Raw genomic sequence first — 18,207 nt, forward strand, 5'->3', positions numbered from 1 at the left:
AGAATATAAATCCGGTCTTATTCCTGCACTCACCGATCAGAATCGCTACCATTCCCCTCATTCTGGAGTAAGTGAGGGTGCCCCTAGCAGCCTCAGTTTTCACAGTCATCGCCCCAAAGAGAGCACAGAAAGCACAGAGACAGCGCGGAGAGGGTGACGACGAGACCCCGGCTTCACCGACAGCTCGCTCTGGCCGCGCCGCGCGCCTTATAAGCGCTGCGCCGCCGCGGGGGCGGGGCCCGCGTGACAAAGGGGAACTCGCACTGCCAGGCCCCGCCCCCAGCGGCCGCGCGGCTCGGCGGGCTGCTCGGCGGCCGGCGGCAGGCGGTTCCGCCCCGGCTGGAGGGCGAGCCCGCTCGGGTGTGGGGGGCGCCGGGTGCGGGGAGCGCCGGGGGAGGGCCCGGCGCGGGGCGGTTAACAACTTTTTTCGCTCCAGGGCCCGAGAGAGGGAAACCGCAGGCGTGGGCGTGCAGAGGGGGTGAGAGCCCGGGGTAATTTTCCACCCTTCTCATTTATTCCGCTGGGCGAGGAAATCACAGTCGCAGCCCCTGGGTGCTTTCCGCCCCGTGCGCGGCCGCCGGGCGGCTCTGTGCTCGCTCTGGCCATCAGACCCTGACTTCGAGGCACTCCGGCCCTGGCCCGACCCTCTCCCCCACTTCACCGGGCAGCCTCAGCTGCCCTCGCCCGGCGGCCGCGCGCCACCAGCCCGGTGCTCTGTCCCGCACAGGGAGGCTGCGCCGGGGGAGGGCACCCCGCGCCCCTATCTGCGGGGTCAGCTCGCGGCCAGGGCGCCCCGCCAGTCTCCTCGCTCCGCCGTGCCCATCCCCTGCCCTCACCCCTCCAGTCTCAACACCACGAACACCCAGCCCCTCTCGCTGGAGCGGAGCAACTAGTGGGGAGTGACACAAGTCCCGCGTGCCGGCCGCGGCGCTTACCCAGTCCGGTCAGCAGGAAGGACTCGCTCCGTTTCTGCGCCTCGGCCCTCTTTTTGTGGCGGGGCCGGAGCAGGGACTCCAGACGGGCCCTGGCCAGCGCGCCCTGCATCTCCCCCATGGAAAGCGGCAGCCGGGCGCGCAGCCGGCGAGGGCGACAGGAGAACACTGACGTTTCCTTGAAGGAGCCGCCGTGACTCAGGCCGGGCAATATTTCCTGCCCCAGTCCCAAAACAAACAAACGGCCCTTGTGCACGGCCGAGCCGCTTCCGAAAACGCCTTTTTTGTGCTTTTGGCCAAAGCCAAGCAAGGCTGAAAAATCCCAGAACTTGGAAGAGGAGGAAGGAAGGAAAGAAAGAGGGAAGGGGGAGGGAGAGGTCAGGAATGTGTAGGGGAGGGGGCGGAAATAAAATTCGTCTCTGCACTTCGGGAAAAAAATACAATCTGCATTTCACTTTTTTTTCCCTAAAGTAATCTCTGAGAACATTCTGTCCTTTCCGCATGTAATTTTCCCCCTTGCATTCTTGATCCCCGCCATGCCCAGAACACGTGAGGAAGTGGCAAGTTAGGGCAGCGGTGGCTCCGCGCTGGGGACCGACCTGGCATGACCCCGGGCAGCGACGGCGGCGCGGGATCTGCACTCTGGGGCATCGCCTTCTCCCGATTCTCTCTTCCGCCCTGCCACCTGAGAACTCGGCCAGGTCACATTACGAAATCTTAAAGTCCCTTAGTCTGTCCCGTTCTTCCTTTCTCCCCCCCTGGTCTATTGCAAGGGCTAGCCCAGGAGGCTTACGGTTTTACCACCTGGCTCTTTCTCTCAAGTCCCAGATAAACTGAACCGTTAGCTCCTGAAAGATTAGCCCGGAGCCAGGGCTCCAGAAAGCAGAGAGGGAAGCTCTGCAGAGCGGCGGCGCAGTGACTTCCTGTAACCCCACCACTGGGAGATACCTGGGACCTGCAGTCTGACCGCCGGCGCGAGGAGTCGCGCCAGAGTTGGCTGGGACGCCGCCAGTACTACCACTGGGCCAGGAGCAAAGGCTGCAAATTACTAAGATTTGCAGGGCCTGGTACCTGGTGCTCCCTGGTGCTTTCTGCGGTGGCTGCCCCGCCATGACCCCTTGCTGCCAAGGGCCCTGCCATTTCAGAGTAGCCTGCTGGGTCTGACACTCCGAAATACCAGCTGTCAAAACAAGAATAGCATTGAAGCAAGTTTTCTTTGGTCCTGGGCACGGATTTACTCTGCAGACACAACCACCTCATTTGCCCTGATATGATCCGTGGCCTCAACTGCTTCTTGGTTTGTTCAGCTACCACAGCCTCACTGGTAAGAAGGGTACACACATCCTTTCTCCTGGAGACTGGCTGAGAAATATTTGGCTCAGCAACCACTCCTAAAAAAAGCACTTACTATTGCCTGTAATTGATGCTTCAACCTAAAGTAAGGTTTAGGAAACTCCAAACCACAGTCACTGGCCCACTTCTGCTTACTCTTGCATGGATTCTTCATATAGTATGATTTGTTATTGCTAATGCCCCAGTGTACTACTTCGATTAGCCTCGCTCGGCCCAGCCCTGCTCCCACACCATTCCTTCTCCCTTCGAGTTAGCAAATTTTGCAAAGACTTCCTAGGAACAGCAGCCTGTGCAAAGATTTTGCTTGCTTGATTTTAAAATATTAAATTAAGAAACCTTCCTTCAGAGACCCCTCCCCCCCAAGTCCCACCTCCTGTGCCTTCCCATGCCAAGTAATCCCAAATCCTCCTCGGAAGCATCTTTGTTTTATCCAATTCATCCAAATTGTAGTAATAAAAGCAGACGAACCTTTCAAAGGGGATTTTATAGCCTCCTCTTTCATTCTTCAGGTCGCCTAGGATATGAAGATTGGAGGTTACCTTCTGGAGACTGGAGGTAGATAGAGCTCAGTTAGGGCTGGAATAGCCTCCTGCTATGTGCCTGATAAAGCTGGAGGCTGAGCTGACAGGGGAGCCCGAGGAGTCAGAGGCGCCTGTCCCTGTTGTGTTATCAACCTCACTTTATATAAAGGCAATTTACATACAGGAAGGGAGCAGGCTGCAAAGTTCAACACTGGGCCATTTATTCCTTCGGTTGCAACATCACTCAGAAAATTACAGTCCTCAGCGTCCTGGGTTTATTACACCCTCAGCAAGACACACACACAAAAATGTACCTTGACTGATTATTATCACAAATCAGTACAGAAAAATCAAAACACATGCATAGGGTTCATTTTCTCAAAGAAGCCCTGCCGCTCCAGCATGCATTCCAGGAAGAACATGGAATTTAAGTTAGAGGGCTCTAAGTGGAATAAAGAAGAGGCACCACCATATGATTTGTGGTTGGAACAGAAAAGGGACGTCTGATGTGTTCCCTCCCCTACACCCTAATGTTCAGCAGTTGGAGACGAATGTTCTGCTAAACTTATCATTTAACAGGGAAACTCAAGTTGTTGAGACTGGCTTTTCTTCCAACCGGATACCTGATGGGTGGAGCAGGCGCCCCCTGTTCTGTCCCAGCAACCTACTAAGACTTCCGAACAGGAAGGTGACACACGGGCGGCGGGCGTACGGAGTTAGGGGGAGGCAGGCGGGGAACTGCGTGCGACGCGCGCCTGTTAAGTCTGCACAGGTTTTAAGCTGCGCTGTGGCCGCTATTCAAGTGCTTGATCTGTTTCTTCCTTCCTGTCGCCAGCTTCTTTCTTTGGTCCAGAAAGTCCTCCTATCAGGAGGAATCTGGCCCCTTCCCTCTGACTCCCTGGTGGGAAGTGGCCAGGGTTTCATCACAAAACTCTGCTAGTAAATGCAGCCTAGAGGGCGATCGTGTTCTCTGGGAGAACCACTCCGAACTGCATTCTCTCCTGAGGTTTAATCAGTCCCAGAAATTTTCTTTACAACACCTGGTGCAGTCATGGAAAATACAGATGACTCGATACGAGATAGGCTAATTACCTGCCCACTGCCCCAAGCCAGTCCTCTCGCATTCAGGCCTCACACTGGGCAGACGGCAGTCACAACTCTCAAATGAAAATGATTCACACACATCTTCTCATGTATGTACTTTAATACATCAGAAATCATTGTAGCTCTTCTACTTAATTTTTTTTTTCTTAGCGATGGGCTATAAAAATGGAAACCTGAAACTTTTGTTAAGATATGACCTTTCCATTTATTTTAAAGGCCCAGAAAACAAATGACTGGCATTTCTCAATATATTAGAGAAAATATTTTGAAAAATATTTTTATAAGGACTTAACTATATCCCCATTTGGACTACTTAAATGTGTCAGCTGGATTGGTTTTCGTTCCCTGAACTCAATCTCCCATTGGTAACAGGTTATATAGTTGTTTTGTATGGCTCAAAGTGCCATACATTCTAGAATAATCCTGTACACAGTTTAGGTTCTTATACTTATTGGTTTATCAGTTGATGGTTATAGAATTATTTTCCTGGAGCTTCATAGAACGCACATAGAAATACCGGAAAACACAGTGGTCACCCTAGAAAACAACTAAAAGGACTCATTTTTGTTGAAGGTTGCCTCCAAGCGTGTATCTTTTTTACAGTATTCATCAGAGAATGATTGACAGATGAATTTATTTAGGACAGCTATTATAGATAAGTAACTAGCAGTGGTAATTAAATAAATGTCTATTTATAGAACACAGGTTAGTGATTATTACCTTCTGTAATCATAATTGTCAAAATTGACATGCATAAAGGAGATAAGTATGTGATATGGTAACTAAGAGAAGAACATGTTATCTAGAATAATAGCATTAAGAGTTATTTAAACCCACAAAACTACATGCTTTCTATCCGTAGGACTTATTTTTCCCAAAATGATGATTTTGAATAAACAAGACTATACACATAAGAACCCTGGAAAGGGTTTTGTTACATCATGTACATTGTTTCACCTAATGGCATTTTTAACTATTAAAGATTAGCAATTTTTTTTTATGAGTTGTGCAAATGATAGGCAAAATTGTTAACTAGCAAAACTTGCCTTTAGGACCAAATTTACCTTCTTCCTGTACCCCTTCTTTGTCACTTTAGTGACTCCTATGTTTCTCCTACGTCCCACCCACGGCACTAGCTGGTCCCCCCATACTCTGAACTGTTGCCTCCCACTTTCTTCCCCACTAAAGCCAACTGCCTCAGAGCCCTGCTCTCCGCTAGTGTCCATGAGAGATGTGGACCATATCCTTCTTTCCTCCCCACTCCCCTCCCTCCTTCTCTCCCTGTCTCCCTTCCGTCCACTCATGGAAGCATTTAATAAGTACTTATTAAGTACAAATATTCAGATCAAGGGACACAAATATGAGTAATCCAGTTACCCGACTTCACAGAAGCTCTCATTCTAATGAGACACTATGAGTGTTAACACAGAAGTCTGAGCCAGCCAGAGTAGAACGGAGGATTTTTCTACTGGGTTGAAGCAGGCACGGAATTGGTGAGGAAAGTCTGCACAAAGAAATGACGTTTGGGCTGATCCTGGAAAGCTCAGCTGGGTACAAAAGAGGAAAGTTGTTCTAAGTAGAAGCAATAGTCTGAGTACCAAACGCTAAGGGGCTGTGTAGCAGCTCTGGAAAAATTTGGCAACATTCTCTCTACTCAGACTTTACACAAGCGAAATGTATGTGGTCACTACTGGTGAAATCAGAAAACAGCACTTTCAAGTATAATTGAAAAAAATCTTAGCTGGCACAAATCTGTTTCTCTCTCACACTGCTCCATTCTCCCTCCTCCCCCAATAAATATGGAATTAATGTCTTAAAAATATATCCATCCAAAGGACTACGGATTATTAGACTGCTCAGGCACCTCTAAGCCTTGGCAGCTCTAGTCATGGTTGGAGTTCATTCATCCATTCATCAACAGATTCTTCTAGAGCTATGCACCAGACACTGGACTAGATGCAGGAGATGCAGTGGGAAACATGAGCTCACAGGGTGACCGGCAGGTGGGGAATTGCCTGCAAGGTTAGATGGAGCTCTAGTGTCAAACTAAAAGCACCAAGGAAAATCCCTCCACCAAGACTTTTAAAGTGACACATTCCAATGTGGTTTGGAGAGTTAATTCAATACAAAATGTGATAGATAACTCAACTATACTTTTTCTATTGAGAATATTTGCTTTTTTAACTCTTCCTATCTCGTTAAAAAATGAACAAATTTACATACACAGGCATGTGAGGGAGTGCTGAAAGTTGGAAGACGAATGAAAAGTTTAGACAGCATGGCTAGGGTCTAGCACAGGGATAACCATCTTCACAGTAAAAACACCAATGGTCTGTACCCATTCCTTCTAGAAAGTCAGGCCATGGGCAAGTGGACAGGGGCAATAGGGGCATGGTTTGCAGTAAATTTTTAAATTCAATCAGAACATAAATTAAAGAAGGGAGGCCAGGGGCTGCTCTTGACATAGGAGGAACGGGAATCTAGCAATAAATCAGTGGAGCTGTGACAGGCTGAAAACTTGCCCTATCTCCATCTTTGGAACATTATAATGTTTGATGGAACATAATCCAATGAACAGTGAATAATAATAATAACTGTCAGCTAGAGCACAGTACGAAGGTCAAGGAGTCACACGTGTTTGACAGCTTTACATGTGGCTCTCAGGCTTGACCTGGAAAATAACATCCAGGGAGCTTTCTCTAAATATGAAAAGTAACATAAGAGCAAGTGGAAAAAATTTTTAAATCAAAATTCAACATTATCCAAAACTTTCTAAACACAAGAGGACGATGACCTTACTGAAAGACTTATACATTATCAACATAACTTTAGTGCTAAGCATTTATTTATTGTGAGGCATTTTATTTATTTATTTATTTATTTATTTATTTATTTATTTATTCATTCATTCATTCATTTTTATCCTCACCTGAGGACATTTTTCCATTTTTTGTTCAGATGGAGTGGGAGGGAGAGAGAGAAAGAGAGAAACATCGATGTGAAAGGGACACATTGAGTGGTTGCCACCCACATGACCCAACCAGGGCCGGGGACAAACTGCAACTGAGGTACGTGCCCTTAGCAGGAATAGAACCCGGGTCTCTCTGGACCACAGGCCGATGCTCTAACTGCTGAGCCAAACTGGCCAGGGTGAGGCATTTGCATTTTAAAAGACCTTTCCATTGGATTCAAAACAATTACTTTGTAGTGATCCAATGTCATGTTAATCCTTGACGTTCTGGCAGCACAGGGCTTGGAATTTCTTTGCTGAGTCCTTGGGACACACACGTTAAAGTTGCAGCCTACATGAAGACAGTGTAAAGGGGTCTCTTTCACCCCCACTTGATTCACAAAGTGCCAATAGAAAGTCAGGAGCCTGGATTTCTGGCAGACATCTTTAGCCAAACCAATGGAAACCTAACGGCTTTCGCTGGCTTAGTGTGACTCTCTCCCATTTCTGACCCTGTAATCACTCTAGCAGGAAGAACAGTTCAGGCCACCCCTAAGGCCTGTTGCCTCTAAACCCTGCCTACAAATTGCAGCAACAAAATAAGATAAATGTAATAGTAGCCAGCAGTGGAAAAACCAGGACCTGGAAGGCTGGTAGAAGGTTGATTGGCATCATTTTAATGTAAAGCAGTGTAGGGAGTTTCCTTTTGATTTCAACCTTGACTCTGAGCTACATAAACGTTTATGTCAGCAAGCTCAGGAGTGTCAGTAACAGGCTGAAGGTACACTTTAGTCGGCTAAACTGAGGCTCATTACCTGTGAGACACAGACAAGATATTCTCTAAATCTTAATTTCTTAATCTGTACAATGGGAATACTACTACTTAATATAAATTGTGAAAAATAGTTGCAGTAAAGAACTTAGTAAGTGCCACGTTCAAATCGGAATCTCGCATAGAAAATAAGCCTGTGCTCCTTATCCTCACCCTACACATGTCACCGCTACAAACGAAACACATTGTACAATACAAAGAGCTCTAACAAGGCGAAATAATCGTGCTACGTGCGGTGTTTCATGCACACAAGCAGCACTGGATCTGCTCAGCCAAGGATGGGCCAAGGGTAATCCCGCATGTGGGAATTCCGTAGAAAGCCGGAAAATATAATCCACTCTGTTCTTCAAACTTCCCACTCCAAATGTTTGAAGTGAAGGCTTCAGTTTTGGGTGGAAAAGCAGAGAGGGGGCCAAAAGCTAACCCAAAGGAATTTTCAGTTGCACATGGTGGATGGGAAATAATAGAATGTAAATATGGACATATTGCCCTGGCCGGTTTGGCTCAGCAGTTAGAGCGTCGTCCCAAGGACCAGAGAGACCTGGGTTCGGTTCCCACTAAGGACACGTACCTCAGTTGCAGTTTGTCCCTGGCCCCGTTGGGGTCGTGTTGGTGGCAACCGCACAATGTGTCTCTCTTGCATCGATGTTTCTCTCTCTCTTTCTTCATCCCTCTCTCCCTTCCGCTCTATCTGAAGATAAATGCAAAAATGTCTCCAGGGAGGATAAAAATAAATAAATAAGGACATATTGGGAGGGTAAAGTTACTAAAAGAAGGTCAGAGATGGCCAGCTAGCAAAGAAGATGCCTTTTCTAGGTCATCCAGCGCATATCCTTGCATTATGGAAAGAGGAACAAGTTCCAAGTCATCACACCTGTTATTTGAATCACTCCAACCTCTATGGAGCACCTCCTTTGTGCCAGGCACTTACTAAGCCTTGGATCTAACAAGAATGCCTGTGATAATCAATGCTGCTGCACTCGGCCATGGTCTATTTATTTGAGGAAATTGAACAGCGCTTTTCCCAAAGGAAAGGGAAGCTTACGGATACTTCTGCTTTTCCTAAGGCTTAGCTATACCGTAATACCATTAACACGCAAGCTTCGACAGGTTTAACCTTTTAGAATACTCACTTTTTCAAGTGAGGAGTGAGATAGACGTTCTCCCACAGCTCTAACAGTGTATGGTTCTGTGATATCTGGGAAAAGACAAATCTAAAAGGAACTCTGGGAGCCCAGGACCATGTCCCGTGGCTTCCTGTACTAATGGCCCACACCCGGCTCACCCCCCGATCCCGCCCTGCCTCCCCTCGCTCTGTCACTGTGGCTGTGGTCAGAGGTTTTGTGCTCTTGGTTATTTGGGTCTCAGGTGCCTCTCTGGACCTTGAGGTCCTGAACACCTACAGAGCATCCTCCAACCGCATCGCTCTCCAGCTCCCTGTCTTTTCACTCTCCCTTGTCCGCTCCAGGCCAGTGCCGCCTTGACCCTGTTCCTTTAGCAGCCCAGCCTGTGTCTGCCTTGGGGACCGTGCGCTGCGCCCTCCACCTGGCGTGCTTTCCCCCGACACTCACATGGCTGGAGCTCAGAGTAAACATTGTTTACACAGTGGGCCCAGTGAAAGCAGCTGGCTGTCCGTTGCCACTCACCTCATTTCAATGTTCTGTGTGTGAGTTCTGTCATCTGACATGTTTCTTGGGTTTATTGTTTGTCTCCCCAAACTCGAATGCAGTCTCTGAGATAGGGATGGGATCTGGATTATTCCCCATAGGATCCCTAGTGCCCAGAAGAGTGCCTGGCCCACAGGATGAGCTAAACAAATGAAGTGGTTTAGTAATATCCCTCTTGCTTGGCTGGTGTGGCTCCGTGGTCAGAGCACCGGCCTGTGGACTAAAGAGTCGTGGGTTTGATTCTGGTCAAGGGCATGTACCTCGATTACAGTTTGGTCCCTGGCCCTGGTCAGGGTTGTTTGGGAGGCAACCAATCGATATATGTCTCTCACATCAATGTTTCTCTCTCTCCCCCCTCCCCCCACCCCTTCTCACTCTATCTGAAGCTAAATGGAATAATATCCTCAGGTGAGGATTATAACAATAACAACAACAGTAAATAAGTAAATAAAATATTAATATTTTAAAAACATTAGAGAGCACATTTACATAAAGATGTCAAAGAGGAACATATACATTATACATAACTAGATTACTTCCAGGAATAATAGTAGTGTCTAGCACAGGTAACCTTGTTAGAAAGCACATGGTACTGCTGGATCTCACATCTCATCTTCCCCACATGAACCGATTATCTTTCCTTACAGAACAATCCTTCCTGATTTGCACAGACCCTTTTGATAATTTGTCTCACAAAGAGACTGGGTGGAGGCTCGTGGCTGGATCATCGCGGGCTCATTGCCTTTTCTAAAAATAACCCAACCACCACCCCACCACTTTTCAAAGACTTGTGACAGATTCCGTAAGTGAGGCAGGACAGTGAGAAGCTGGGAAAATTCCTTGGCAAGTGGAATAAGGAAACTGAGACAGATCGCTGAACAAACTGGCCGAGCAATTTACAGCCAGATACAGAAGGTCACCAGGGTGGGAAGTGTTGGCTGTCTAGCAAAGGGCAAAACTGGCACCAGCCCTGCCCCCGGGGAGGCCTCTCCTTCCCTGGCACATACCACTGGTCATGGGATTTAGACCCCTGACCTTTCCTCCTTAGAGAGAACATCTAGGCCTCAGTTGTATTTCAGCTCCAGGCCCAGAAAAACAGCAAACCAGGCAGGTGACCCCAGGACCAGTCACAATTCCAATGAGCTCCTACCCTGATGCTGACCAATCAGTGGAGACCATGATCCTGAGAGGCACACATGGGAAAACTGATGAATACTCTGATGAGAACCTCCCGTAAGATCTCCTCTAAACTCTCAGCCTTTAAAACTCTCACCACCTGATTGAGCATCATCTCATGGACTGAGGGGTCCTGGTTTGATTCCTTGGTCAGGGCACATGCCTGGACTGCAGGCTTGATCCCCAGTAGGGGGCATGCAGGAGGCAGTCGATTGATGTTTTTCTTTCACATCGATGTTTCTATCTCTCTCTCCCCCTCTCTCTAAAAAATCAATAAAAGCATATTTAACAAAATATAACCCCCGAACCAAGGGCCCAGCACGTGCGCTCTCCCTTTTGGGAGCATGCCCATGCCTTTCTCTTCTGCCTCTTCTTCCCCCGCAGGCCTGCATCTCCCTAAACTTTGTCCCCGGCCCCCTGGGGTCGTGTAGGTGGCAACCACTCCATGTGTCTCTCTCACATGGATGTCTCTCTCTCTCTCTTCCTCCCTCTCTCCTTCCCGTTCTGTCTGAAAAATAAATACAAAAATGTTCCCTGGTGAGGATTAAATAAATAAATAAATAAATAAATCTCATCCTTTCTTTATTGCTTTCTCCGCAAACAACGGTGTCCACACTCCAGCTACTTCCATTGCAAAGCTCCACTCTTACCTTTTTGAAGCTGTAGAAGAAAAACTGGAGGAGTTTCCAGGACACCTGACTTCAGTTCTCTTAGCTTTTGTAACTCAATGTCCTGACTTCAGTTCCGTCTTAGCTTTTGTATCTCTGGACCGCAGGCCGATGCTCTAACCGCTGAGCCAAACCGGCCAGGGCTGCTTTTGTATCTCAATGCTTAGCTTTGGGCAAATCACTTAACATCTTCAAGTATCCTGAGGGTTAACAACCATTCTGTTAATCCAATACCCACAGGGCATTTGGAAAGATCAGGTAAGATTAGATATGGGATAATTGAAAGCTCACTTGTGTTATGTAATTAAATACCTATAAGAACAGTGCAGCTGAACTATTAATATAAATTTTTCCTCTAAGAGCCAAAATTTTAATCAGTGGAAGAGAGTTGATTGCCTCGTATTTCTGAGGAGAGAGGGTCATGGATCCCCAGAGGTACATTGCTCATTGAAGTCTATTCCAAGGGCCCCAGCCCACCCTGAGCCAATTTTTTTTTCCCAAATCCTTTTAATTTTCTTTTTACAGTCAATTTCTACCTTCATAGAATAAAGGAGTTTCAAAATAAGAAAGAACCTTAGGGTTGATTGGCTTCAACTCTTATTTTACAAATGAGATTGCTGGGGGCTCCCTGCCCTAAATTCTAATTCTGGTCCCATCTCTGAGCCTCCGGGTTCACACAGAATTCCCCTTCCTCTGCTCCTCCGACCTCCGCCCATCCCACCTCCCAGGCCTAATTCCTCTCTCTCTGCCACCCTACCCTTCTTTGTGGGCCACTTTATTCCTGGCATAGCCTGTCTTCATTCTTAGTCTTGGCCTAGTCTCCTTATTATGGACAATTTTAAAGTTGTAAAACAATTTTTCTTCAGAGTTTGAAAACTATGTTTATATATGACTAAATAAAATGCTTCTCTTAAGTGCAAAAATCCAAAATTATTTTTTCATTTATTTTTTCCTATGATAGACATATAACCTCCTGAAATATTGTCATATGTATTAAGTAGCATGTATTAAGGGACACTCTTTTTGGGCAAAAAGAAAGCTGTCAAAGGCTAAATATATTTCATCGTGTTTAAAATAAAATACATGAGGACATTTTAACATTAGTTGTAACTAAAATTCACCAGATTTTCAAAATCTGCTGTCATATTAGTCTGACATAAACTAAGAAAGGGAGAAAAAGTTTATTAAAATATGGGAAAAATAACTTTGCTAAAATTATGGAGTTGCATTTTATTTATTTTTCTTAACATCTTCAAGTATCCTGAGGGTTAACAACCATTTTGTTAATCCAATATTTTCTTGTGTTTTTTTAAGTCAGAAATTTTTCTGGTACCATTTTAACCATAATAAAATGTCTTTTAATACCCTAGAAACCAAAGATCTTAGACATGAGATGAATAATTTGGATAAAATGGGCAGAAGAAAATACTGTGTGAAAATATTTTAAAAGAGCCCTGGGGAATCAGAAACGCAGCCATTGTGGAACACTGTTAGTTTAGCCTTGAGTAAAGGAGCAGAAATAACAGTAATTTTGGTCATAACAAAGAGGAAGAGAAAATTGTGAGTTCAACAAAGGCAGAAACAAATTTTGCTCCAACTGTAAAGTTTCGGAAAGCTAACATTTTAATTTACACAATCCAAGGGGGTTCTCTGTGCTGAGCTAACTGAGTATATAGTCACACATTCACACACTTGGCAGCAGGACAATCATGAGTATCAGATTTGAGGAACTTTGCCGTCAAACACACTGAAATGCTACATGAGCATGACTCAGTATCTTTAAACGGAGAGGTTTTGAAATGACATTTTGTTACTCACTGGAGTAAATGCCTATCCATGAACTTGGAACCTTCTAAACCATTGTAATGGTTAAAATCACGCAACTTCACAGATCTTTGTTTAAGAAGGCAGTATTTTATCTAAACGACTACACCATATCTAAGGTTCTCTTTAGCTTGAGAATATTATGTCCAGCCATATATCTATTTTCATGTGTCTGGGGCCTGAGACAACAGGAGACAGTGAATGATGAGCTTCATCGTTCAGGGAGAAAGAATCAAGCTACAGATCTAGCAAAGTACGACATAATAACAGTGACGGCAAAAGAAAATGTATTATTCTTTCAACCCATAGTATGTAATCCCTATAATAGGGCAGGGGGATCTGTTCAGGTTTGTATACATGACATGATTCTTTCTCTAAGCAAGAAGAACTAACATAAATTAACCAGTAACTGTATGCTACATATACTAAGCACCTTTACCGGCATTTATCTCTTTCAACCCTCACAAACCTCTATGGCCTATTACTAGTGCTGCATTTCTGCAGGTGAAAGAAATGGAAACACCCAAGGATGAAATCATGTGTCCAAAGTCACACAGGTAATAAGGCGTTGAAGTTGGTGGCAAACTCTTGAGCAGCTCCTGCTGCTCCGCTCGGGCTCACTGAGGAGCAAATGGCCGGTGGTCAGCCCTGAGCGGAGTTCAGTTGTCTGAAGGAGACGTGGTTCAGGATACTGAAGATGACTGTGGCTACCTGGCCGGAGACAGAGGGAAGGAACACTACGCTCGACTTTGAAAAGTGAGTTGGGAAGTAGAGGAAGCCCGAGGCAGCAGGAGTGCAGAGTCCTTGCGAGTGCGCCTGTCCTTTCCGGGGGCTGTGTCCGTGTCCTCTGCCGCTGGCAGCATTATGTGATGTTTGGAATTCTTCACTGTGGGTAACATGGCTTTTATTACTGAGACAGCCGTCATTTTTAGTGGTTAAGACCTCAGCAAATGAGGTCAGTCCACTTAAAAGATCACAGACTTTTACTAAATGGTTTATCCCGAATAGCAAGAGGCACAGTCTACACTGGCTATCATCTATCAGATAGAAAGTTCCCATGTAAGCAGGTTGTGTTTACCTTTTATCACAATTTTTGGAGGGGGGAGGTGGGGGGAATTAGATAATGCCATACTTTGAGGGATGAAGCAACTGTTTTCTAGATAGAAATATGAATGTTTTTGCCTTTTTAAAAAAAAAAATCTAGAAATTGTTTCTTCACTTAAAAAAATCTATATAATGAAGTCCTTCCTCTTATATTAATTCAATGATCTAATTTTATATATTCTCTGAAATACTCAAATATTTCTGTGGCCCACATGTTTTCAAACTGAATCATCTTATTTCTACATTTGGTACGTTAACTATTACTGCTCCTGAATAAATATGAATATACCACTTAGTAATGATTTCTGCATCTCCAGAAACTTGGGCTGAATTTTAAAATATGATGAATCACTAGAAAATATAAAGAAACAAAGCATAATCCTGAAAATATAAGGAAAAACTAAATTTTCTCTCTGGGAAAAAAATTTGCACAAGAATTCATCCTGTTTAATTTTTTCTTGAAAGAAATCTAGGCATTTTGAACATCCCAATGGTACAATCGCATGTTCTTGTTAAAAGCCCAGGAGGACACTAATATAAGGACTTATATTTTCACCCAACAAAATGAGTGCCTGGTTAAAATCATGGCCCTTGCAAAAGAAACCTTATTGTTTAACCACTTCATTATCTGACTTCCTCTAAGCAAAGAACATTATCTGTGTCACCAATAACAGTACTGGGAAAAACACACATTCTGAAACTATGGGGAAACTCATCCTACCATGAAATTCTAATTTAAGAGGATGTTACAGGCCACTGTAGGACCAGCAGTTGAAAAATAAAGGTGTGCAAAAACAAACAGCTCAGGTTTTAAAGCTTAAAAACCAAGATAATGGAGAAGAGCCTAAACTTGTGTAGCACGTTTGCTTATTGTCAGAACAAATGCCGGAATGCATGAGAGAGTCAAGTCCAATGAAAAAGGCATGGGTGGTAGGATTATGGGTGATTAATTTTCTTCCTTTTGCTATTTTCCACCTCTTTCCTATAGTAAACATAAACTACTTTTATATTACATTAAAAAAAGCTTTTTAAATATTACTTTTTTTTCTCCAACTATCAATATCTGCATATGGCAACTGAGCATGCCTGTTCTGTCCTCTGGTAGTTGATGCAAAAAGACAGTAAGAAAATCTAGGCAATCTCACGAGATTTCAGGGTGAGCTAACCTTCCGTAATTTCTTACATCAAAACAAAATAATTTTTAAATTTAAATGCTATTTCTCTCAAGCACAGTGAATGAGTTACCATTAACATTTAACTCTCCTTTAGCTATGTACCAAGAGACTATGTATTAGATTAAATGAGTAAAATGCTTTCTGATGATGTTGGCTTTGAATGGGAATATTCCATTCACTGAGATATATTTTTCCGTGGAAAATAATAGAATCATTTTATCACAGTTATTTCAGGAATTGAAAAGGTTACCATAATAAAATTCATATGGTGACTAGAACATTGCCTTTGTAAAGAATCCATTTACAGACTTATAAATTTGCATGATTTTGAAAGATGGCTGTGGACCTGCTTTAGCTTGTGTCTATATTGAACAGAATGAAATGCATTTAGGAAAACTTTTAGTTGGAGTGTTGATACGCTGAAGAAGAAAGGACCCATTGCAGTGTAGAAACCACAGCAGAAACAATTGCATCTCTCAGATTCAAATTCTAAGAAAACTATTAATAGACTAGAAGAATGTTTAACTTCCTAAACCTGAAGGTTATATATCTTGAAAAACATAGATCATAGTCTAGACACATTATAGGCAAATTGATAAAAAACCAAAGATTAAAACAAATTAAAACAGCAAGAGTAACAATAATTAGATTCAGGGTAACAATAATTTAAACAATCACTGACTTCTTAGAAGCTATAGAGATAAGAAAACCATGGACCAACATCTTTAAAGTTATAAAAGAAAAAAAAAAGAGTACTCCGAATTCCATATCTAGAAAACATATCATTCAAGAATGAAATAAAGATATTTTTATTCACAAAGGAATATCATGAAGAGAAAAGAGAGAACTAAGAGATACCATTGCCAGAGACTCATTGCATAATAAGAAATGCTATGAGTTTTTCCAGGCTAAAAGAAAATTATCCCTGAGGGAAAGAAACTTGGATTTTCAAGAAGAAATAAAAAACATCATAAATGGTAGAAATCAGAGCAAATATAAAATATGTTTTTCCTGAAATACATTGTACTATAAGCTTTATTTCATATATAGAAGTAATATTTTTGACAACCATACCGTAAAGGATGAGAGGGAGAGGGAGGAAAATGCACCCATATTGTTTTTGTTTCTACAATGGTCTTTGAAAACTTAAGTTATTTATTGTAATCCTTAGAGCCACCGTTAAGTCAGTAGATAAATTAATATTGATTTCTAAAAAAATACTCAAATAATCTTAGAGAAGTCACCAAAGGAAGAACAGGCAAACAAAGACGAGAAGGGACATGAGGAAAATAAATAGCAAGATGGTATAGTTTTTATCTAATGAGGTCAACCATCATATTACGTGTAAGTGGTCTAAACATTCTAAAATAAAAAAACAGAGATTGTCAGGTAAGATTTAAAGGAAAACCTAAGTAATTGAGGTTTGTAAGAGAAGCGCTTTAACTATAAGACACAGATAAGTTGAAAGTAAATGGATAGAAAATATATACCATGTGAAGTGTAGGCATAAGTCTGGCTTGGCTACATTAATATCAGAAAGAATAGACTTCAAACAAAGACTTGTACCAAGATAAATATGGACTTTTTATAATGATAAAATAATCACTTCATCAGCAAATCATAGCAATTATAAGAGTATATGTGCTTAATATCAGAGCTTCAAAATATATGAAGCGAAAATGGACCGAATTAAAAGAAGCAAAAGATAATTCTACCACCGTAGATAGAAATGTTAATACTACTGTACAGTAATTGATTGAACCACACTAGCTCCTACCCCCACAGAAGGAGTCACTAAGCATAGACCCTAGTTTAGGGGATCTTCATTAGATGAGCTGCTGCAGGACGGGCACTATATCTTTAAAACCTTATTCACGACACAAAAATAATTTTTAAAAGGTTTTTAGAATGAGTAGACCTGTTTCTATTTCTCTACGTATTCTGCATTAATGTTTCTTGTAACCATTTCTCCAGCTCAGAAAAGTGCCAGAGCATCATTTTCTGGACCTTCCTGCACAGATTCCCCACCCAGTCCATTCTTGTCATGGAACTTCGAGAATCATTTATTTTTAATTGTAATGTTTTATTCTGCATAGCTTCCACACAATATATGTGCTGTGGCTCTTAACAGCAGTCTCAGCCAGTGGATGCCCTGTTTATTTTGTGGTTGTTCTACTAATGGACCAAAATGATGGCATAAATAGGCCAATTCACTTTCATGTTTGTTCATCTTTCTTCAAAAGACATAAAACAAGACAGAACAATTCTGTTGACAGATGAAATTGATAATAACTTTAGACCATATGCCTGGTCTTTGGAAAAAAGGCATCAGAGAGTTTTTCACCCCCCCTCCTGAGCTCCTCCCGCTGCTGCTAATAGGCATGGTCTCGGACGCTTTTATGAAGAAAAGATTAAAGCACAGATTTAGCCCTGCTTCTCACAAGAGAGCTTCTTCCTAGGAAGTGAAATAAAGAACTGTGCATGCAGGCTCTTAGTCTTATCCTTGGCTCAGTATTTTCTGGTCATGAACTTTAAAGAAGTCAGCCAACTTCTTTCAGCTTCTGATCTCATCTCTCGCTCGGGGAGAGGGGGGACAGGCTGCCCCTCCCCCTTCACGGGGTTGCCACAAACACTAAATCAGATTTCTGTGAATGCACTTCGTAGAACCATGAGGCTTAGCACACATATTAGGCGACATCACTGGTTCTCTATTTAGTTAGAAAAGGTGAAAACGCTCGTAACGCTCCCTTCATTATTTTAGCTCCTTTGGCGTAAGCTCCCCTTTTCATTTTCAGTGTCTTTACTTGGTGCAATTAGGCCTATGGCTGAATGTGTTTGTGTCAGAAGAATAAACAGATATCTTCTGCTGTCTGTAAGAACATACCCTACCCTTTGAGTGCA

At 43.5% G+C, this 18,207-nt stretch overlaps 1 protein-coding gene across 3 annotated transcripts in view; it reads right to left on the reverse strand.

Annotated features, from left to right (window-relative positions):
* The window catches only part of SGK1 (serum/glucocorticoid regulated kinase 1), a 101,497-nt gene that overhangs the window by 5,409 nt on the left and 77,881 nt on the right, over positions 1-18,207 (reverse strand). Inside the window, exon 1 of one of the 3 annotated variants that reach the window (XM_036248711.1) lies at positions 936-1,374. The exons of 1 other annotated variant lie outside the window; for it this stretch is intronic. In XM_036248711.1, the coding sequence (XP_036104604.1) occupies positions 936-1,053 (118 nt within the window). In that variant the 5' untranslated portion in view covers positions 1,054-1,374. Of the gene's footprint in view, positions 1-33; positions 172-935; positions 1,375-18,207 lie in introns of those variants that run through there. One more of the 3 variants, XM_036248712.1, reaches the window with a different exon arrangement.

The sequence above is a fragment of the Molossus molossus genome, unplaced genomic scaffold (assembly GCF_014108415.1).
Source record: "Molossus molossus isolate mMolMol1 unplaced genomic scaffold, mMolMol1.p scaffold_m16_p_8, whole genome shotgun sequence".
NCBI classification, from domain to species: Eukaryota; Metazoa; Chordata; class Mammalia; order Chiroptera; family Molossidae; genus Molossus; species Molossus molossus.